General features: G+C 43.9%; 1 protein-coding gene across 1 annotated transcript in view; it reads right to left on the bottom strand.

Moving 5' to 3' along the window:
* ARHGAP20 (Rho GTPase activating protein 20) overlaps positions 1-13,119 on the bottom strand; it is a 101,549-nt gene extending 88,430 nt beyond the window's left edge. The window contains exons 1-4 of the mRNA XM_038761667.1: positions 13,083-13,119; positions 12,477-12,558; positions 10,360-10,524; positions 1,958-2,104 (exon numbers count right to left, since the gene is read on the bottom strand). Of these exons, the coding sequence (XP_038617595.1) occupies positions 1,958-2,104; positions 10,360-10,524; positions 12,477-12,558; positions 13,083-13,119 (431 nt within the window). The remainder of the gene's footprint in view (positions 1-1,957; positions 2,105-10,359; positions 10,525-12,476; positions 12,559-13,082) is intronic.
* Positions 13,120-23,892: the final 10,773 nt, after the last annotated feature.

Raw genomic sequence — 23,892 nt, 5'->3', positions numbered from 1 at the left:
ATGATGATGATGACGAACATTATTCTTTTTAGAAAGAATCATCATCGCGCACACAAAACCACTGCAGATTCGTTTTCCCCCCAATTTCAAAAAGATCGGCGCACGGAGGCTTTCTGAGGAGAGGATTTTGGGACTCCAGCTAATTCCCCAATTAAAGTTGTCGCCTCACGCTTGCAACTTTAGGCGCTGATTAAGCAGCAGTAACAGAGGGGCTTTGGGAAACCACTCACGGCAAAGAAGGCGTGCAGCGAAACGATAAACACGATCCAAGTGTTTCTTCATCATCATCATCATCAATCGTATTTATTGAGCGCTTACTATGTGCAGAGCACTGTACTAAGCGCTTGGGAAGTACAAATTGGCAACATATGGAGACAGTCCCTACCCAACAGTGGGCTCACAGTCTAAAAGGGGGAGACAGAGAACAAAACCAAACATACTAACAAAATAAAATAAATAGAATAGATATGTACAAATAAATTAAATAAATAGAGTAAAAAAATATGTACAAACATATATACATATATACAGGTTTCTTCAGAATAAGTCTTAAAACGCCTTCTCATGAAGCACCAGTTTATCCGCTTTCATAGTTCTAGTAAACACATCACCTCCTGACTTCATTATTTGAAGTTAACTGGGTGGACAGATTGTTCTGTCCCAGTTTTATGGTTAGCTGACGTTCAGGGACACTGGACTGGAATAAATGTGAAAAACCTGGCAAGCTCAGGCATCCATCTCTGCACACAGTGCTCTGCACACAGTAAGCGCTCAATAAATACGACTGATTGATTGATTGACCTGTTCATTTATTTTATTTTGTTAATACGTTTTGTTTCGTTGTCTGCCTCCCTCTTCTAGACTGTGAGCCTGCTGTTGGGTAGGGACCGGCTCTACGTGTTGCCAACTTGGACTTTCCAAGCGCTTAGTACACACAGTAAGCACTCAATAAATACGACTGAATGAATGAACTTCTCTGTGCCTCAGTTCCCTCTCCATCCCCCCCCGCCTTACCTCCTTCCCTTCCCCACAGCGCCTGTATATACGTGTGTACGTATTTATTACTCTGTTTATTTTACTTGCACATATTCTATTTATTTATTTTACTTTGTTAATATGTTTTGTTTCGTTGTCTGTCTCCCCCTTCTAGACTGTGAGCCCGCTGTTGGGTCGGGGCCGTCTCTATGTGTTGCCAACTTGGACTGTCCAAGTGCTTAGTACAGTGCTCTGCACACAGTAAGCGCTCAATAAATATGATTGATTGATTGATTGATTGATTGATCTCTGATTACTAGGAAATTTAAATAGTGCAGATTTTTATTATTTGGGGATAATTCTAAAGCAATTTCAGTGAACTAAAATCAAATATGACCGGATAATACTAGAGTCACACTGAAGTTAGGGGTCAGGACTCAGATAGATAATCCTGATGGGGGGCTCTTTTTAAATAGTCTAACGAACTCCCAGGGGATCTGCAGGACCGGAAAGCGAACAGTTGGCTTCGTATGCAAGTCGGGGCTAAATGATTAATTGCATTTAATTTAACTGTGGTATTGTTAAACGCTTACTATGTGCCAAGCACCGTTCTAAGCCCTGAGGTAGATACAAGGTCATTCGGTCCCACACGGGGCTCACGCTCTAAGTGGGCGGGAGAATAATAATAATAATGATGGCATTTATTAAGCGCTTACTATGTGCAGAGCACTGTTCTAAGCGCCGGGGAGGTTACAAGGCGATCAGGTTGTCCCACGGGGGGCTCACAGTCTTAATCCCCATTTTACAGTTGAGCTAACTGAGGCACAGAGAAGTGAAGTGTCGAATCCTCAGCTGACGGTTTCATCCAAATTCAGGAAAATACCGTCCTGACGGGAGCTGACTGGACCACCGCGCTGCTTTCAAAAATACAGGATCAGGCCATTTACTTTCCCTAATTCCGTTAGCTGGTTTTGATTCCTACCTGAATGTGGCCACGTAGTTGATGGTGGGCCATCCCAGGACAAAGGACGTCAGGGTGTTGGTATTGCCCTCACCCACTTCCTCCACGCAGCTGGATGTCCACAGGTAACTTAATTTGACGTTGTTTTTCGTCTTAAGATGGGTATTCCTAGAAAGGCCAAAAAAAAATCACAGGGTGTTAAGTGTTAGGATGTAAACGTCCTGTAAACTGTGAGCTTGCCGTGGGCAGGGACTGCCACTCTTTATTGCTGTATCGCAGCATCCCAAGCGCTTAGTACAGTGCTCTGCACACAGTAAGTGCTCAATAAATACGATTAAATGAATGAATGGAAAGAGCCCGGGCTTTGGAGTCAGAGGTCAGGGGTTCAAATCCCAGCTCCGCCACTTGTCAGCTGTGTGACCTTGGGTGAGTCACTTAACTTCGCTGTGCCTCAGTTACCTCATCTATAAAATGGGGATTAAGACTGTGAGCCCCCCGTGGGACAACCTGATCGCCTTGTAACCTTCCCAGCGCTTAGAACAGTGCTTTGCACATAGTAAGTGCTTAATAAATGCCATTATTATTATTATTATTATTATTATTATTATTATAAGTGCTTAGTGAGAAGCAGCGTGGCTCAGTGGAAAGACCCCGGGCTTTGGAGTCAGATGTCATGGGCTCAAATCCCAGCTCCGCCACTTGTCAGCTGTGTGACCTTGGGCAAGTCACTTAACTTCTCTGGGCCTCACTTACCTCATCTGTAAAATGGGGATTAAGACTGTGAGCCCCACCGTGGGACAACCTGATCGCCTTGTAATCTCCCCAGCACATAGGACAGTGCTTTGCACATAGTAAGTGCTTAATAAATGCCATCATTATTATTATTATTATTATAAGTACTTAGTGAGAAGCAGCATGGCTCGGTGGAAAGAGCCCGGGCTTTGGAGTCAGAGGTCAGGGGTTCAAATCCCGGCTCCGCCAACCGCCAGCTGTGTGACTTTGGTCACGTCACTTCACTTCTCTGCGCCTCAGTTCCCTCATCTATAAAATGGGGATTAAGACTGCGAGCCCCACCGTGGGACAACCTGGTCGCCTTGTAACCTCCCCAGCGCTTAGAACAGTGCTTTGCACATTGTAAGCGCTTAATAAATGCCATTATTATTATTATTATTATTATCAGGACATGAGAGGAGACCATTCACGGGTCAGGTGGCACATTTTGAATGGCAGGGCGATAACCTGGACTGAACCCACCCTATCCCCCTCTCCCACCTTTGGGAGATGGTCCTCTCTTCTCTCTCCCCCAGCCCAGGGTGGACACTTCCCTGATGTGATAATAATTATGGCACTTATTAAGCACTTACTAGGTGCCAAGCACTGTTCTGAGTGCTGGGGTAGAGTCCCTGTCCCACACGGGGCTCACGGTCTTAATCCCCATTTTACAGCCGAGGTAAGTGAGGCCCAGAGAAGTCAAGCAACGTGCCCAAGGTCACCCAGCAGACAAGCGGCAGAGCCGGGATAAGAACCCAGGACCTCCTGACTCTCTAGCCACTAAGCCATGCTGCTTCTATGGTTTGATTCGATATCCACATTTCATTCCTCTCAAGCACAGATAATAATAATAATAATTTTGGTATTTGTTAAGCGCTTCCTCTGTGCACTGTTCTAAGCGCTGTTTAAAAAAAGTATCACTATGTCCTCTGACTACTTGATAGCCACAAACCACAGCTGCTAGCAAGGAGCGAAACTGATCTGAATGCTGCCTTTATTTCCCCAGGTGGCTGCACGTGACGCAGAGCCACGAACGAGCCGGAAGGGAGGGGGGAGAAGGAAAACTCAGTGTCTTAATGGCAGTTGTGGCATTTGTTAAGCACTTACTTTGTGCGAAGCACTACACCGAGAGCTGAGCTCTATCCACTGAGCCACACTGCTTCTGAGCTCTCAGAGGAGCGAAATTCACCCCATCGACCGGTAACCGTGCAGCACGTATTAAGATCTCGGGGGACATATATTTCACGTAGAGGTTTAGGAGTCGGAGGACGTGGGTTCTAATCCTGGCTCCACCACTTCTCCGCTGTGTGACCTTGGGCAAGCCACTTCATTCGTTCATTCATATTTATTGAGCGCTTTCTGTGAGCTTTTAGACTGTGAGCCCACTGCTGGGTAGGGACTGTCTCTATATGTTGCCAACTGGTACTTCCCAAGCGCTTAGTACAGTGCTCTGCACACAGTAAGATTGCAGAACACTGTACTAAGTGCTTGGGAAATACAACAGTGCTTTGCACATAGTAAGTGCTTAATAAATGCCATCAATATTATTATTATTATTATTACAAATCTTATTTAACTTCTCTGGGCCTCAGTTACCCCATCTGTAAAATGGGGATTAGGACTGTGAGCCCCACGTGGGACAACCTGATGACTTCGGCTCTATCCAGGCACTTGGAACGGTGCTTGGTGCATACTAAGCGCTTAACAAAGACCGTCATTATTAAGTAAAAAGATGCATTTTCCGCCCCCAGGAATTTACAGGCTAGTCACACTCTTCCCTCTAGGCTCTGATGAGCAGAGAATGGAAAATTCTTGCCTGAGAGAGAGCAGTACACCATTGCCCGTGAAATTTCGAGGATGCCAGGTAGGAAAGCGGACGGAGGGAGGGCTAAGAAGTGCGTTGACACACTTATCACTCACCCCAGGGACTGAGGCAGAGATCTGGTTTAAGTCCTAAGTGGTTTAAGCTTTTGACAACCTCAGTTCAATCTCCCGCGGGCTTCTGATTTTGTAACCACCTCACTGTCCGGCCTAATTGGAAGTCTGAATGCTCAGGAGAGACCGGACTGAAGTGGGAGGCAGCGAAGAACAAAGAAATCCGAAAGGAGGAGCAGCAAACTTAATGTGAACCACCCTGAGCTTGGCTCCCATTCATCCCTCCTTCCCTAAGAACTGCAAAGGTTAGAAAAAAGAAAAGACCAAAGCCATCTCATATTTTAAATGTCCTCACGACTTCTTTCTCACACATCTAAAGGACTGTACTTTCAATGTGCCTTATGCAATAGAGATAATTATTTGGACAGTATAGTTTATGAATAACCAGCTCCAATGGTCGCTCTTAACCTTGCTCCTCCCTGCAGTCCAAGTAGAACTAGAATAGAAACAGGCTGAAAATAATAAGATTTAGCTACATTTTAACTCAAGATAAGAGAGGAGGTGGTTGCTTTTCTGAAGCAACCGCAACAAGGTTGACTAAGATTGGGATAACCAGTTAATATCTCTCCTAGTTCCTGACCTTGGTATCTAAGGTACTGACAGACAGCTAAGATACAGTTTTGGAAAAAAGGCAAAATTAAATCATCATCATCATCATCATCAATCGTATTTATTGAGCGCTTACTATGTGCAGAGCACTGTACTAAGCGCTTGGGAAGTACAAATTGGCAACATATAGAGACAGTCCCTACCCAACAGTGGGCTCACAGTCTAAAAGGGGGAGACAGAGAACAAAACCAAACATACTAACAAAATAAAATAAATAGGATAGATATGTAATCAATAGGATAGATATGTAAATAAATAGGATAGATATGTAAATCACCTGCATCTGCCCAAAACAATATTGCTGTTTCACACCAAAACCCTGGTTTCTCTATCCCTTTCGGACCCCGTGAAAGGAATACTTTCCCACATCCAGCTGGTTTTCCCTTCAACAATAATTCCCAGATCCTCCCCCTCCTTCTACTTCCAAAAGGCTATCACTCAAAGCTCAGGCGACTGTATCAGCCCCCTCACTGGGCTTCTCGTCTCCTGTCTCTGCTCCTCCGGGCTCTACTCTGCTGCCTGGATCCAACGCTTAGTACAGTGCTTTGCACACAGTGAGCGCTCAATAAATACGACTGAATGAATGAATCATTTTTCTCCATCGCCAATCAATACGCATGTCTACCCCTCATAAAACTTCAAGGCTGCCCTTTCCCCTCCTCAACAATCAGAGATTCTTGAACACTGATTGTCGGGCACTACATCAGCTCTTTCCCTCCTACTTTTCCACTCTCTTCTCTGATCTCAGTGACATCTGTTAGGCACTTACTACGTACCAAACGTTGCACTAAGCACTTGGGTAGATTCAAAGTAACTGGGGTGAATGCAATCCCTGCCTCACACGGGGCTCCCAGTCCAAAGCGGAGTGAGAACTGATGCGTAATCCCCCATTTTAAGAAAGAAGAAACTGAGGCAGAGGGCAGTTAAGTGACTTGCCCAAGGTCAAAGAGCAGGTAAGGGGCAGAGGTGGGATTAGCACTCAGGTCCTCTGGTCCGCTCGCCCCAACTCACACGGTTCATTTCCCAAAGCTTATCTCCTCCCCACATCTCACTCTTTTCTTTTGCAATTCCAACCCGTTGCTTCAAATTCCTTCCCCCTTCAAATCCATCAGACCACTGCTGTCCCCGTCTTCAAAGCCCATCTGAAATTCCACATTCTCCAGGAGGTCTTCCCTATTTAATTTTTCTTCTCCCTGTGTCATTTCCCTCCTGCTACAATCTCAGCCCTAGAGCATCCAGTTACCCATAGTAGTACTTTGAACACGTTGGTTATACATGCTACGATTTAAGCATGTGCTCTTCCTCTTCCTTTTTTTCTTCCTCTTCCTCTCCTTTTCAGGCTCTTTTTTTTTTTTTTAATGGTTTGATAAGCGCTTACTATGTGCCAGACACTTTTCGAAGCGCAGGGATAGATAAGAGATCATCAGGTTGGACAAAGTCCCCATCTCACACAGGGCTCACAGTCTCAGTGACAGGGAGGAGAATTTAATCCTCATTTGTCAGATGAGGTGACGGAGGCACAGAGGAGTTAAATGACTTGTCCAAAGTCACACCGGCTCTTCATCTTCTCTCTAAATGATTCTGCCCCCCCCTCAGATAGCAAACTCTTTAAAGGCACGGTGAAGTGGATAATAATAACGATGATGGCATTTGTTAAGCGCTTACTATGTGCAAAGCACTGTTCTAAGCGCTGGGGAGGTTACAAAGTGATGAGGTTGTCCCACGGGGGGCTCACGGTCTTAATCCCCCTTTTACAGATGAGGTCACTGAGGCACAGGGAAGTGAAGCGACTTGCCCAAAGTCGCACAGCTAACAATTGGCGGGGCTGGGATTTGAACCCACGACCTCCGACTCAAAGCCCGTGTTCTTTCCACTGAGCCGCGCTGCTTCCCAACATGGCCAGAACATGGGCCTGGGAGAAGAAGGGCATGGGTTCTTATCCAGGCTCCACCACTTGTATGCTGTGACACCTTGGGCAAGTCACTTCATTTCTCTGATGCCTCAGTTTACCTCATCTATAAAATGCGAATTGAGAATGCGAGCCCCATGTACAACAGGGGCTGTGTCCCACCTGATTTGCTTGTATCCACCCTAGCACTTAGTACGTGTCTGGAATATAGAAAGTGCTTAACATACAGCACAATTATTATTATTAATCAATCAATCGTATTTATTGAGCGCTTACTATGTGCAGAGCACTGTACTAAGCGCTTGGGAAGTACAAATTATTATTTGGGAAGTACAAATATTATTACCCTTATGGGACTATGTTCTGAGGGCTTAGTATAATCCCCTGCATACACAGTAAATGCTCAATAAAGACTATTGATTGATGGACTGATTTAGTCCATCCTCTAGACTGTAAGCTTGTTATGGGCAGGGAATATGCCTGTTGTTGTACAGTACTCTCCCAAGTGCTTAGTACAATGCCTTGCACACAGTAAGCACTCAATAACTATGATTAATTTCAAAATGACATCTATGACAGTACAGCAGGAGGATGATAATACTAATTACGGGATTTGTTAAGCGCTTACCACGTACTGTACTAAGTGCTGGGGTGGATACAAGCAAATCAGGTTGGATAAAGTCCCTGCCCCACACGGGTCCCACAGTCTTAATCCCCATTTTACAGATGAGGTGACCGAGGCACAGGGATGTGAAGTGACTAGCCCAAGGCCACCCAGCTGACAAGTGGGGGAACTGGGATTAGAACCCACGACCTTCTGAATCCCAGGCCTGTGTTCTACCCTCTATACTGTGCTGCTTCCTAAATGAGTTAAGTCTTCTTCCCTTTCCTTCCGGTAAATGCCTAGATGGAGGCACCCCAATGCCGTTAACAGGAGAAAGACTACTTTTCCTTTCCTTGTTAGAAACCTTCCCGTTGCCACCGCGCCCGGGGATCAGTGTTCCCGGTGGGGTGGGAAACGCATCTTCCAGCCAGGCCAGTGATTCTCAACGCAAGTCGGCAAGGACTAGTTGGGCCGTGGCCAAGCAGCCATAGCTGCCCTCCTTTGCTGGTTTCAGCTGCCGTCATCCACCGTTCTCTGTTGGCCTGTGGTCCTTTCCCAATGCCAGGAGGCCTCGAGCGCAGGGAGAGACGCCTTGAGCGCAGGGAGAGACGCCACGGTCTTGTGGCGGCGGAGAACGGTGGGCAGCAAAGCGGAAAGGTAAATTCCCCCATCCCCACCTCCTCCATAAATCCCTATTCTTCCCCTTCCCCACTGTCCAGTTGTTTTTCTCTCCCCCATCCCGCCATTTTCTCGCATCCCTCTAAGACTGTAAGCTCCTTGTGGGCAGGGAGCATGTCTCCCAACTCTTACCTCCTTCCCTTCCCCACAGCACCTGTATATATGTTTGTACATATTTATTACTCTATTTATTTATTTATTTTACTTGTACATATCTATTCTATTTATTTTGTTAGTATGTTTGGTTTCGTTCTCTGTCTCCCCTTTTTAGACTGTGAGCCCACTGTTGGGTAGGGACCGTCTCTATATGTTGCCAACTTGGACTTCCCAAGCGCTTAGTACAGTGCTCTGCACACGGTAAGCGCCCAATAAATACGATTGATTGATTGATTGTTGCATTACATTCACCCAAGTGTTTAGTACAGTGCTCTGCACTTTATCAATCATCAATAAATGTTCTTTATTGAGTGCTAACTGTGTGAAGAGCAGTGTACTAAATCCTTGGGAGAGTACATCCAGTGGGCAGACACGATTCCTGCCCTCCGGGAGCTTACAAAGGAGTCCTTCCTTTCGGCACTGCTTTCATTAATTTTTGCCTACTGTTGGTATTTGGTTAGCCACGTCTATCTTTCCGTTTCGGTCCCGCGCAGAAAGATTTCAATTTAGCCCTCTATCCCTATTCCACCAGCTGCATTTAATGTTTTTCCCAAGGCATTTTCCCATTAACTCTGGAATTCTGGCCAGATTCCAGGGGCCTGCACAGATTAACTTTCATTTTCGGGATCCACATTCCTAAAAACATCTTAACCACATCTGCTCTCTATTTTATGTAGCACCACAAAATATCGCTTCAAAATCACAATCTTATCCAAAATACATAAGATAAAAATAATAAATGAAAACTGATAAAGATGGAGAAGGGAAAATTCTTTTATCTCCCCCAAATTTTCCTCCCTCATACTATAGTAAGGTGCCCAGCGTTTAGTACAATGCCCAGCACTTAGTCCAGTGCTTAGCACATAGTAAGTGCTTAAGAAAAAACCACAGTTATCACAGTAATTGCTTTTCTGGAAGCATAAGCAGTTAACTTAACAATTGATATGTGCACAAACAACACAACTGCCAACTGGCATCTCTTCCCCTCCCTGAATGATGTCACAATCCATCTCTCACCGGCCCCTTCCAGCTCCCTACAGAATTAGCAAATTCAAACCTGCCAGATAAAAATCTGAACTTTTAAATAAAACAGTCCACTTGGGCCAAAAGAATTCAACTATGGGACCAGATCTCCACTTAGGCTGAACAGCTCTGTCACTTCTGTGACCCGTTTGTGGAGATGAAAAGCAAGAGCAGCTTTGATTTTTTTTGAAAAAGGAACTTCACTGGGTTGAACTCAGAATCTCTGGAGTTGAATGTTGAAAGATATTGGTCGATATGCAGAAAATGTTTATGAGCGGAATCACGTCCTACTGCCCAACACAGAGGTCTTAAAAGAAAATAATTGCCCTGGGGTGGGAAGTTTTGCAGGGGGAGAGGGGAAAGTTAATAGATTTCAACCATAATAAGAGAGGCTTTGTAGGATATTTAAAATGCTATCTTTTTAGCTCCAATGTATAAACTTAATTTCAAGGCACACTGCAAAAAATTGGAAGATGAGCAACACAAATAAACACAGTGCATGACTGCTCTCTTATTCCATGGCATTCTTGTTTTAAAAGGCGGTTCTCTAATACAGAGGTCAAAGAAACACTTGTAGGCCAAATTAAGATTCTATTTTATATAACCCTCCTGCCAACATCATCATATTCTGAAGAATATTTGCTCATTATGCACTGATCAGGACAATCAACTTGGTTCGTGGCGATGGTTTCTACAAGAACACGCGACATGCTTTGCTTAGGGCAGTGAGGTACTTACTTGACTTTGGCCACAACTAGAATGTCGTTGAATAAGAAAATATGGCGATCCTGATGTTGGAGACCTCTCTTAAGCTGGACACGGCCCTCGAGCAGCAAATTCCTAGTGGAGCACATTAACGACGTCACGAACGTACTAGTGTCCACACTTGTGGGTGTATTCTCACTGCGACGGAGGGAGACAATTTAAAATGTTAGTTATATGAGAGAAAAAAACGGTTTCCCCAACATAGATCTAGAAACCCTCATTCAGAATTCAACCTCCGGCCGGACAATCGGCCTCCGTGATTCCTCTTTGCCAAGAGATGAAGGGACCGCTTCGGTGTTGAGATCAGGTGTGATTGGTAGGTTCAGATTTGCTACCTTTTAATCAGCCAAGCGATTACCTTACAAGCAACTTATCCCGCTCTTGTCAACCAATTAATTGCATTTATTGAATGCTTACTTCGATAGGATTAGAAGGTAGGACCCCTGCCCTAAAGGAGATTACAATCAAGCCTGGAAGACAGATGCAAAATATACTTCAGCTAAGAAGAGAATGGAAAGATGAGTATGAAGATAAGTAAGTGCTTATAGAGTAGAATATATGCCTGAATATACTGAATTGCTACGGGGTGTAATGAGTGCAGAGGTGCCACATAAATGCTAAAGTGGTAATTGGAAGATGTGAACCGTCGGGGGGAAGAAAAATTAATCAGGGAAAAGTTCCTGGAGGGAGAGGAATTTCAGAAGGGTTTTAAAGATGGAGAGCCGAGGTCTGGCAGTTTTGAAGAGGAAAGCGGTTCCCAGAGAGAGGAATTAAAAATAGATCAGAGGTGAGAGAGATGAGAAGGAGGTACGGAATTGGTTAGTTTAAAAAGACTGAACAATGTAGCCAATGGTCAAGGATTTCTGCTTGATGTGGAGGGGAATGGGCAACCACGGGAGGTTTTTGAAGAGTGGAGAAAAAAGTACGGAATGACATTTTTAGGATAGCGGTCCAGGTAGCAGAGTGGCGTAGGGACTGGAGAGGGGAGAGACACGGGGGTGAGGGGTAGGGAGGAGAGTCAGGAGGTTGATAAAAATCGTTTGGTTGGGATATGACGAGTGCCTGGTGTTTTGGGTGGAAAGGAAGGGTAGGCCCACGAAACGCTACGGGGGAAAAACCGAGATGGTTTAGTGACCGACTGGATATGAGCAAAGAGTCTGAGGTAATTCCAAGGTGGCAGCGCTTAGAACGGTGCTTGGCACATAGTAAGCGCTTAATAAATGCCATCATTATTATTATTATTACCCTTCAGAGACCAGGAAGAGGGTGCTGTTGTCAACTGTGATGGGAAAGGTAGGTGGGAGAGTAGATTTGGGAGGTCGGATGAGAGGAGTTCGGCTTCAGGCATATTGAGCTTTAAGCATTGGCACGATATCCATATAATGATAATAATAATAATGGCATTTATTAAGCGCTTACTATGTGCAAAGCACTGTTCTAAGCGCTGGGGAGGCTACAAGGTGATCAGGTTGTCCCACGGGGGGCTCACAGTCTTAATCCCCATTTTACAGATGAGGGAAATGAGGCCCAGAGAAGTTCATTCATTCATCATCATCATCAATCGTATTTATTGAGCGCTTACTATGTGCAGAGCACTGTACTAAGCACTTGGGAAGTACAAATTGGTAACATATAGAGACAGTCCCTACCCAACAGTGGGCTCACAGTCTAAAACGGGGAGACAGAGAACAAAACCAAACATACTAGCAAAATAAAATAGAATAGATATGCACAAATAAAATAAATAAATAGAGTAATAAATATGTACAAACATATATACATATATACAGACATATACATACATATATACAGTAAATGTGCAACTTGGTTCTTCCAGCTGAAAAACTGTCTAAATTTCCAAACACTGACAGTTAAGGGGCCTGGGTTTTGTGTAAGTTGGCTTACAAAGAGGATCCAAACAATCCTTTTCTTATCCTTGGTTCAGCTAGCAGCTCGGAAAGCTTTTTTTTCCCCCAATCATTAATAGGCAAGTCTGCCAAAAGGGATTTCTTACTATAGTTAGAAGCTCTTGAAAATTGGGCACCTCAGCAATTTAATTTAGATGCAGGTTTAATTAAAGAGGCACAAACATGACATATCTGGTGAGGACATCATCAGCTAGGGTGATACAAAGGAGCTTGCCAAAGTGATGTAACGTCAGCAATGTCACGGCTAAAAGTTAAAGGGGAACACATTTTCCTCAGTCTGAATATCCACTATCAATTCAGACAGCACATATTTGAGCTAGATTTATGGCCGTGAATAATAGTGTCATGAATGCTAAAGGGTCCACAGTTCATTCATTCAATCGTATTTATTGAGCGCTTACTGTGTGCAGAGCACTGGACTAAGCGCTTGGGAAGTGCAAGCTGGCAACATACAGAGACGGACCCTACCCAAAGTCACACAGCCGACAAGTGGCGGAGCTGGGATCTGAACCCGTGACCTCTGGCCCCAAAGCCTCCAAACTCTCTCCACTGAGATGTACCGAGGACAGGAGGAAATGCAAGATGGTAGAGGGAGGTGAGGGGTCGTGAGCTAGCTCCCCAAGGGAATAAGCGGAGAGTGAGGGGGATCGAGAAGGGAGAGACAGAGAGGGGGTAAGAGATGGAAGAGGGGCCAACGAAAGAAACCGAGAAGCGGCCGGAGAAGCGAGAGGGTTGCTAACCCACCCGGCGAGGGAGATCAGCCCATACCTGTCCTTCCTTTCCAGCAGCCCCTCAACTGCCACATCGGCAGAGGAGCAACAGCTCCGCCACATACCATCCCGATCGGGCCGGGGCTCCCCTGCATTCGGGCCGGCCTAAGCCCTGAGCGCGCCACGACGGCCTGGTTTTTATAGAGTAGCAATTAAGGAAGTCAGTGAAACTGAGAAAATCGAATTAAAATCTGAGAACGAAAAAATCTCGTCACACCGCGTTGAAGAGAACTCCTGGGATGGTGGGAGTCGGGTCAAAGGCTGACCTTTCTTCATTCATTCATTCATTCATTCATTCATTCATTCAATCGTATTTCTCGAGCGCTTACTGTGTGCAGAGCACTGTACTAAGCGCTTGGCAACTACTCTTTATTCATTCATTCATTCAATCGTATTTCTTGAGCGCTTACTGTGCGCAGAGCACTGTACTAAGCGCCTGGGAACTACTCTTTATTCATTCATTTATTCAATCGTATTTCTCGAGCGCTTACTGTGTGCAGAGCACTGTACTAAGCGCTTGGGAACTACTCTTATTCATTCATTCATTCAATCGTATTTCTTGAGCGCTTACTGTGCGCAGAGCACTGTACTAAGCGCTTGGGAACTACAACTTGGCTACATATAGAGACGGTCCCTACCCAACAACGGGCTCCCAGTCTAGAAAGGGCACAGCAAGAAGCAGCCTTGAGAGCATTTAGAAACTGTTTGTTTGTTTTTATTTTTGAGGGAGGGATAAAAGAGCCACTAACATACTTGAGAAGTCATCGCGGGGGCATGTCAACATCAACTTCATTTTGAAATCACCCTGCGTAATTTCACTTCCTATAGGATTCCACTAAAACCTCATTTTCTTTCCAATTACCACTGCGTGGCTGAGACTCGAAAACGGTTTAAATCTCAAGTGCGGTAAGGATCCTGGGGACTCCGTGTCAGAGCTGAGTACCAGTTGAAAATTAAAAAAAAAAATCCACACGGCAAAGGAAAAATAAGCATTTTTAGTCCTCATACACTTTTAAAGAAGTCTTCATATAAGGGAACGCAAACACATAAAAACACCCTTGTTTTTGTTTGGGTTCAGACTTTCTTGCAGGCTTTCCTTGCAAAAAAAGAGTTCTCAAACATGTGAGTTCCGATATGTGAGCTCTTTAATGCAATGTAGATGTATTTATTTTGGCTTACCAGAATGTAGAAATCAGGGGGGGAAAAACCCTCTCTCGTAGTCTCTTACTATAGCACTATTTAAGAATCGTAAATTATAATTAACAACGCTTACAGCCAATCTTCAAAATACGGGCACAGGGAATGCTTTAAAGGCTAGCCAGGACCTCAGTCAAAAAACATTTTCTTTTTCAGACCGCTTTATGAAAAGTGTTTTGGCAAAAAAAAAAAAATAGTTAATCAAAGTCTTTAGTGTCTTTTTGATTGTCATTCTCCGGATGGCTCTGCTAAAAGCTTAGTCACAGTTGGTGCAGTTTATTGAACCCTCCTATAGCTATTATTACAGCACCATTAGATCCTATTTCATTCAGACTCACTGCCAGATCTGGGAGCAGTTAAGAAATGTAACTCTGGTCCCCAATAAATGTCAAAAGAAAATGACGGAAGATTAGCACCGCTATTCTAACCCCTTTATGAGTGTTAACTGCACAGATGTTCTGACAATAGGAATAAATAAGAATAATAAGAACTAAAACGCAATACAGGACAAACGGCCTTTATGCTTCAAAAATCACACCCTGTTTCAGCTTTGCAATGCAAGGGTTTCCATTTTACAGCAACTTCAGCCTCCTTTATGGCACGCGCTACGAGGGAAACGGGTAAACAATTTTAAAATCCATGACGGTGGCAGAGGGCAACGGAAGCGAAAGTTCAACAGTCCTCCAGACTGTAAGCTCGTTGTGGGCAGGGACCACGTCTACCAACTCCGTTATACTGCACTCTCCCAACTGCTTAGTACAGTGCTCGGCCCACAGTAAATGCTCAATAAATACAGTTGATTGGTTGATTACAGTGCTCCGTACACAGTCAGCCCGCGATAAATGTGACTGATTGATTGATCGATTTAAAAGGGGTGAGGAAGGGGTGGAGAGAAAGAAATACGGGTGGGACATTGGGAGTTACCTGATTTCCAGGCATTCACCAGGGTGAGTCCAGGCATCCACCTGGCCTTGAAAGAAGAAAAACTTGGCTATCCTACTGTGGAATCTTTCCGACTCTATTAATTACAAGCTACAGTTGACTGAAGTCACAATTCCGGGTAATTCGGGGCAATAATAAGGTATCGGACCTTGGCTCAGGGACCCCATCTATAGCATTATTCCTAGGGGGAGATTGGTTCCAACTTGTAGAGTAGTAATAGTAGTACTAATGTTATTTACTGTACTATGTGCTGGGGGAAAAAAATGGTGAGATTTAGACAGTTCCTTGCCTTCATAGGGTTTACAATCTAAGTGTGATGGAGAGGGGACAGACACATAAGGAAGGATTGAACAACAAAAACGACATAAAAGACATGGACAGTGGTATCTAGAAGAGCAACAGGGCCGCGTCTCTAGAGGGGCCGAGTTTCGGGCTCACAGTCTGAGTCACGGAGGCAGCCACAACCTTCCCGACGTTATCGCTTAACTCTGTTTTGGCTTCACTGGTTCCTAGAAGGCACATCTCACGTCATTAAGTCTGAGGACTTCCCGTGCACGGTGAAAATGTGCACTATACTATAGGACTTCACCTGATGTCTCAGCAGAAACAGCTCACAGCTTGGATCTCTAATCAATTCGCTCCCTGGACCACCAAGCAAAATGGAAAACTTTCACTCAAGTGTCAAGGGACTTAGCCACCAATCACATTAGTAGGGCTGCTGAATAGATAATAGTCGGTGCTCTTATACAAAGATAACACCAGATATATATATATATATATATATATATATATATATATATATATATAAAATAAATAATAATATATACATTTTAGTAGTGGAAACACCGGGAGAAGTGTAGCCTACAGGGAAAGAGCGTGAGCTTGGGAATCAGAGGAGCTGGGTTCTAATCCCAGCTCCACCACTAGCCTTGGGCAAGACACTTCACTTCCCTGTGCCTCAGTTTCCTTGGCTGTAAAATGGGGAGTCAAGTCCTGTTCTCTCTCTCCCAGTTAGACTGTGAGCCCCATGTGGGGTAGGGGCTATCCAACCTATCTTGTACCGACCTCAGTGCTTAGTACAACGTTTAGCATGTAGTACGCACTTAAATATTCATTCATTCATTCATTCATCCAATTGTATTTATTGAGCGCTTACTGTGTGCAAAGCACTGTACTAAGCGCTTGGGAAGTACAAGTCGGCGACATATAGAGACGGACCCTCCCCAACAACGGGCTCACCGTCTAGAAGGGGGAGACAACAAAATAAACCATGTGGACAGGTGTCAAGTCATCAGAATAAATAGAAATAAAGCTAGATGCACATCATTAACAAAATAAATAGAATAGTAAATATGTACAAGACAAATAAATAGAGTAATAAATCTGTCCAAACATATGTACAGGTGCTGTGGGGAGGGGAATGAGGTAGGGCGGGGGGGGATGGGGAGGAGGAGAGGAAAAAGGGGGCTCAGTCTGGGAAGGCCTCCTGGAGGAGGTGAGCTCTCAGTGGGGCTTTCATTCATTCATTCATTCCATTGTATTCATTCATTCAATCGTATTTATTGAGCGCTTACTGTGTGCAGAGCACTGTAGTAAGTGCTTGGGAAGTACAAGTTGGCAACATATAGAGATGGTCCCTACCCAACAACGGGCTCACCGTCTCATTAATTATTATTATTCTCTGGGAACTTATTTCAATCAATCAATCAGTCAATCGCATTTATTGAGCGCTTACTGTGTGCAGAGCACTGCACTAAGCGCTTGGGAAGTAGAAGTCGGCAACACATTATCAACATTTCAATGTGATAACTACCTCAATGACACCTTGCCCTACTCTACATGGATGAACGAGTTACAATACAGCAACTCTCAAATCATTCCTTAGCTACACTATCAAAACTTAGAAAAAAACGGCAGTTTTTAATTTCACGTAGCATTCTTCACTGCAACATTTCAGAACAACCGAAAACCGTCAGTTATCTGGGACTCGGAGCAGCCCCGTAGGGTGCAGATGGTACGATCTCTTTTAATAGGTACCAATTTTAAGCGCATACCAGCTTAACTCAACAATCTAATCCTAGAGTCTTCTAAAGGGATTATATTTGGAAATCTGGTCCTCTATTTATATCGCCAGATGAGGATTGCTAACTGTCGGATAACTGCTTTAAACACCGGGACCGATAGTTTGAGAAATGTTATGATTTTAGGTTTTTTTGGTCTGCTTTTGGTCAAGGGGTTGGATCAAAACGATTAGTTGTTACTGACCGCTTGCCACAAACCTCCTGAAGTCACCTAAATTCTCATACTGTAGAAGGAAATGTCTATCTCTGGGTGGAGGATGAGTGAATTTAGCTTAATGGAGCATTTTACTTCTTTCAATTTAAGAGGCTTCTGATGAACTGAATGCCCAACAGCCCTTTCGCTGAACCATTTTACGTGCAGGCAGTAAAACATCTAGCTTCTTTCATTGGGATCCGTTTGGTAACAACCTGGCGGACCTCGTTGAAAAATCTGTTTGTAATAAAAAGCACTTCATGAAGTCAACCATGAATGGAAATGGCGTAAGGTGAATTTGACCGGGAAACTGCATTTTGCTACTATTTCACATTAAGACCTTGAATGAAGTTGCATTTTTCTCTGCTTAAGATGCTAAGTAGGTAAACAATGCCTGGCTTTCCTTGAGTAACCTGCCAGAATTAAAAGCGCAAACTCCTCCGTCACTGGGTTTTGGTGATAATCAATTCCACCTGTCTCTAAGTTGGGTAGTGATAAACCGGAGTCATTCCTTGGGAATCACCTTTACTACAAGGAGTTTAAAAAGCCAACAGGGCAGATGAATGTACTGAATTGCCATCTGAAAAACTGGCCCAGAGAAAACCTCTGTATCTTTACTACAAAAAGTTTTTTTTCAATCAATCAATGCTATTTATTGAACACTTAATGTGTGCGGAGCACTGTACTAAGCACAATGGAGGTGGTCGGCACAATCTCACCCCACAGGAAGCTTCTAGTCTAGAGGAGAATCTTTCAGTCTAAGCAAGTTTCAAGTGTGCCCATCTTCAAGCCTTCTTTAGGTCAGTGGATGATTAATAATAATAATAATGGCATTTATTATGTGCTTACTATGTGCAAAGCACTGTCTAAGAGCTGGGGAGGTTACAAGGTGATCAGGTTGTCCCACGGGGGGCTCACAGTCTTCACCCCCATTTTCCAGATGAGGTAACTGAGGCCCAGAGAAGTTAAGTGACTTGCCCAAAGTCACACAGCTGACAACTGGCGGAGCCAGGATTTGAACCCATGACCTCAGACTCCAAAGCCCGGGCTCTTTCCACTGAGCCACGCAGCTTCTCTTAATTAATTATCAACATGAGCCATCGGAAAGCCTTAACAACAGAGTCCATGTATGGAGCCTGTACCGGGACATCGGAAGGATTTGTAATTATCCAAAGGTACCATATTTCCTGGGAAAATCACCCCAATTTTTTTTGCAACCCCTAAACGGGGGAGGCAGTGATACACAGGGAGTTAAGTCTAGCAATAAAGGGAACAGGAGAAAAAAATGAGGAGATGAGAAGAAGGAAAGAGGGCCATTGAGACTGCGTCTCTTACTTCCACTGCACTATATTGCTTTCACAATAGGCATTTAGTGAGTTACAGTAACCTTCCCCTTGCATCCCTTCTCTTCTTACCCCAGAATTCAAAAATCTCGGTGAAAAAATGCCCTGATCCATCTCCTCTTCTTACCTGGGCACACACCACTAATGCTGTTTAGAAGAATGATTTTTTTAATTTCCTCCTCAAAAATCTGGATGGGACTATTATATGATGAGGCAATTATGTGAGTAAATATTATTTTCTGTGGTATTTGTTAAGCGCTGACTATGTGCCAGGCACTGTTCTTGATTCACTCATTCATTCAGTTGTATTTAGTGAGTACTTACGGTGTGCGGAGCACTGTACTAAGTGCTTGATTGATTGACTGATTGATTGCTTGGCAGAGCAATAAACTAGGTTGGACACAGTCCATGTCCCAAATGGGGCTCACAGTCTTAATCCCCATTTTGCAGATGAGGTAATTGAGGCCCAGAGAAGTCAAGTAACTTGCCCAAGGTCACACAACAGACAAACGACATATCCAGCACTCGAACCCAGGTCCTTCTGACTCCCAGTCCCATTCTTTATTGTGGTTATCCTCTAGACTGTGAGCTCGTTGTGGGCAGGGTTGGTCTCTCTTTATTGCCATATTGTACTTTCCCAAGCGCTTAGCACAGTGCTCGGCACCCAGTAAGCGCTCAATAAATACGACTGACTGAATGAACAAGGCCAGGCTGCTTCTCACAGTAGGATCTGCACCCTCAAGTTATGCTAAAAACACCAATATAAAACTCCCTTGCACACAAACTACCTAAATTGTGAAGAGATGGAGAAGCCTCAACCTCAGATAGACACAAGCCAAAGTAGAAACTAAATGAAAAGAGGGCACAGAGATAGAGGAAGATAGATACATGTTCCTAATCCTTAAATGATGGTGAATGATTGGTAAATTCTATCTAGGCGATGAAAGAAAGGGAAAAAAATCGATGGAAATGACAGTGTGCTTATAGTTCATTCATTCATTCATTCAATCGTATTTATTGAGCGCTTACTGTGTGCAGAGCACTGTACTAAGCACTTGGGAAGTGCAATTGCCAGCTCACACAAATTATCCGGATAATTAAGCCCCCCACAATACACACTGGATTCAATTATTCTAATATTCCAAGGAGGCAGATTTTGATCGGCAAAGCCTATTTCGTTACCTCAAGTATCTGAAAAAGTTTTGTTTGTGGATTGATCCTGTGTTTGTTAGTCTGTATATGTGTAATAATAATAATAATAATAATGTATTAAGTACGTACTATGTGCCGAGCTGTGGGGTAGATACAGGATAGTCAGGTTTGGACACAATCCCTGCCCTAGACAGATCTTATAGACTAAAGGGGAGGGAGTATAGGTATTTAATTCCCATTTTAGGCTATAAAATCACTGTGGGCAAGGAATGTGTTTACCAGCTCTGTTGTACTGTATTCTCCCAAGTGGGAAGCAGCATGGCCTAGTGGCCTTATGTTGCCAACTTGTATTTCCCAAGCGCTTAGTACAGTGCTCTGCACACAGTAAGCGCTCAATAAATACGATTGAATGAATGAATGAATGAATGAATGAAAGAGACAAGAGTATTGGAGTCAAAGGCCCTGGGTTCTAATCCCAGCTCTGCTACATGTCTGCTATGTGACCTTGGGCAAATCGCTTCTCTGTGACTCAGTTACCTCATCTGCAAAATGGGGATTAAGACTGTGAGTCCTGTGGGGGACAGGGACTGTGCCCAACCCCATTAACTGGAATCTACTCCTGCACTTAATACAGTGCCTGGAAATAGGAAGCACTTAACAAATGCCATTAAAAACAAAAAAAAAGAAAAGAAAAGAAAAAATCTCTTCGCACCGTGCTCTGCACACAGTTGCGCAGTAATCAATCAATCAATCATATTTATTGAGCGCTTACTGTGTGCAGAGCACTGTACTAAGCGCTTGGGAAGTACAAGCTAGCAACATATAGAGAAAGTCCCTACCCAACACTGGGCTCACAGTCTAGAAGGGGGAGACAGAGAACAAAGCCAAACATACTAACAAAATAACATAAATAGAATAGATAGGTACAAGTAAAATAAATAAATAGAGTAATAAATATGTACAAACATATATACATATATACAGGTGCTGTGGGGAAGGGAAGGCAGTAAGGGCTTAATAAACACCAGTCGATTGACTGATTTTACAAATGAGCAAAAAGGCACAGCTGTTCAGTGACTTGCCCAAGGTCACTCAGCTGGCAAATGGCACAGCTGCATTAGAACTCAGGTCTCCTGACTTCTAGTCCTGAGCTCTTTCTGTTAGGACACATTGCTCCTCACTTGCATATGGTGTTTGGAAAGAGTTAGAGATGGGTTTAATCCAGTATCGCCATCTCACTATACTGTCTGTGTCTTCATAATAATAATAATAATAATAATAATGGCATTTATTAAGCGCTTATGGTGTGCAAAACACTGTTCTAAGCGCTGGGGAGGTTACAAAGAGATCAGGTTGTCCCTTGGTGGGGGCTCACAGTCTTAATCCCCATTTTACAGATGAGGGAACTGAGGCGCAGAGAAGTTAAGTGACTTGCCCAGAGTCACACAGCTGACAAGTGGCAGAGCCAGGATTCGAACCCCTGACCTGACTCCAAAGCCCGAGCTCTTTCCACTGAGCCACGCTGCTTCTCACGAGTGGAGAATGCTATTGCTCAAATATTGCATTCGGGAAAATGTCTTCACTCAGTCAGACCCCAGGGACATATCCAGCGGGGTCTAATTATGCTTTTGAAGACTCAGTGGTAACATACTACATCCGCAAATAATAATAATAATAATAACGATGGCATTTATTAAGCGCTTACTATGTGCAGCAGTGTGGCTCAGTAGGAAAGAGCCTGGGCTTTGGAGTCAGAGGTCACGGGTTCAAATCCCGGCTCTGCCAATTGTCAGCTGGGTGACTTTGGGCAAGTCACTTAACTTCTCTGTGCCTCAGTTACCTCATCTGTAAAATGGGGATTAAGACTGTGAGCCCCACCAGGGACAACCTGATCACCTTGTAACCTCCCCAGCGCTTAGAACAGTGCTTTGCACATAGTAAGCGCTTAATAAATGCCATTATTATTATTATTATTATTATTATTACTATGTGCAAAGCACTGTTCTAAGCACTGGGAAGGTTACAAGGCGATCATGTTGTCCCACGGGGGGCTCACAGTCCGTTCACGTGTTTTGTTGTCTGTCTCCCACTTCGAGACTGCGAGCCCGTTGTTGGGTAGGGACCGTCTCTATATGTTGCCAACTTGTACTTTCCAAGCGCTTAGCACAGTGCTCTGCACACAGTAAGCGCTCAATAAATACGGTTGAATGAATGAATGAATAATCCCCATTTTACAGATGAGGTAACAGGCACAGAGAAGTGACAAATCCACTGGGGATCACACCTACAAATAAGAGACCCATCTCCCGTCACCTGGAGGATATTTACAACAAAAATAAAATATCTTAAAAAATGTTTAGCCCCGTGAATTTCCTAGCCTTCTTTCCTCCCCCCATGCCTTTGGTGATATATTCTTTCATGAGAGACAGATTGCTGGCATTCTTCTTCATGCCCACTGCTGGTTACCCAATAAAATAGTATTGGGATGATGGGAATTAAGGAATTCTTATAATTCTTATAAGGAATTAAGAATTGATTCCGGAAAGGCGTTGAGCTCAATTGGAGACTTTATAAAAGAATACATAACCTGGGCTTGAGAGAAAGATGTACTTGGTAAAAACTGCATCTTCTTGGAAAATCTTTATGGGCATGTAAAAAATGTCTTAGAGCAAATCCATTTTTGAGGATTTTCAGTGGGTAATACTATATTCAAAGAACTGTTGGACAACTAACAAAATCCTGGGTAAGCCTTGTCACGCTTTCTCGGCCTTCAAGAGAAATGAAACGGAAAATGAGGATACAAGAAACTGAAAACGGACAGTGACTTACCTACTGCTACACCCTAAAAAAAGTCTGAGAAAGTGGTAATTGTTTTTATTCATTCATTCGCATTTATTGAGTGCTTACTGTGTGCAGGGAACTGTACTAAGCGCTTGGGAAGTACAAGCTGGCAACATTTTATTAAGCATCTCCTTTGTGCTAAGCACCAGGTGAGTCAGGCGTCGTCCCCGGTCTGTTCTGGAATATTCTAAACTTCCCAATGTTTGAAAACAAAATCCCTGTCAGGCTCCTGAGGTATCTGATCTTTGGGTGGGAACGAGAGGATAAAGTGGCGTGGTCAGGGGGTAGCAGGAGTTCTGGTGGTTTTCCACAGGGAAAGGAAAAAAAAAATATCACACACTTGAGAAAGTTGTAACTTTGATATCCTCTCAGTTGAAGAAGGCCATTGTAATTAGACTGTGAGCCCACTGTTGGGTCGGGACTGTCTCTATATGTTGCCAATTTGTACTTCCCCAGAGTTTAGTACAGTGCTCTGCACACAGTAAGCGCTCAATAAATACGATTGATGATGATGATGATGATGATAATAATAAGGCCACTGCGAGGAGCAGGGTGGCCTAGAGGAACAGAGCACAGGCTCGGGATTCAGAAGGACCTGGGGTCTAATCCGGGCTCCGCCACGTGTCTGCCGTGTGACCTTGGCCAAGTCACTTTACTTCCCTGCATCTCAGTTACCTCACCTGTAAAATGAGGATTAAGACCGTGAGCCCTGTGTGGGACGTGGATTGCATCCGGCCCGATTATCTCGCACCTACCCACAAGCAATCAAATGTATTGACTTTTTCCAGTGTGCGGAGCACTGTAATAAGCACTGGGAGCAAGTCACTGTGACACAGAGGGCATGGAGGAAAAGGAAAAGGATTTAGTTGGGCATCTTGGAGAAGATGTGCCTTCAGTAAGGCTTTGATGGGGTAGAGAGTAATGGTCTGTCGGATGTGTATATATGTTTGTACATATTTGTTACTCTATTTATTTATTTATTTTACTTGTACATATCTATTCTATTTATTTTATTTTGTTAGTACGTTTGGTTTTGTTCTCTGTCTCCCCCTTTTAGAC

Source organism: Tachyglossus aculeatus, chromosome 20 (assembly GCF_015852505.1).
Source record: "Tachyglossus aculeatus isolate mTacAcu1 chromosome 20, mTacAcu1.pri, whole genome shotgun sequence".
Lineage (NCBI taxonomy): Eukaryota > Metazoa > Chordata > Mammalia > Monotremata > Tachyglossidae > Tachyglossus > Tachyglossus aculeatus.
This window is presented reverse-complemented; position numbering and strand designations above follow the sequence as displayed.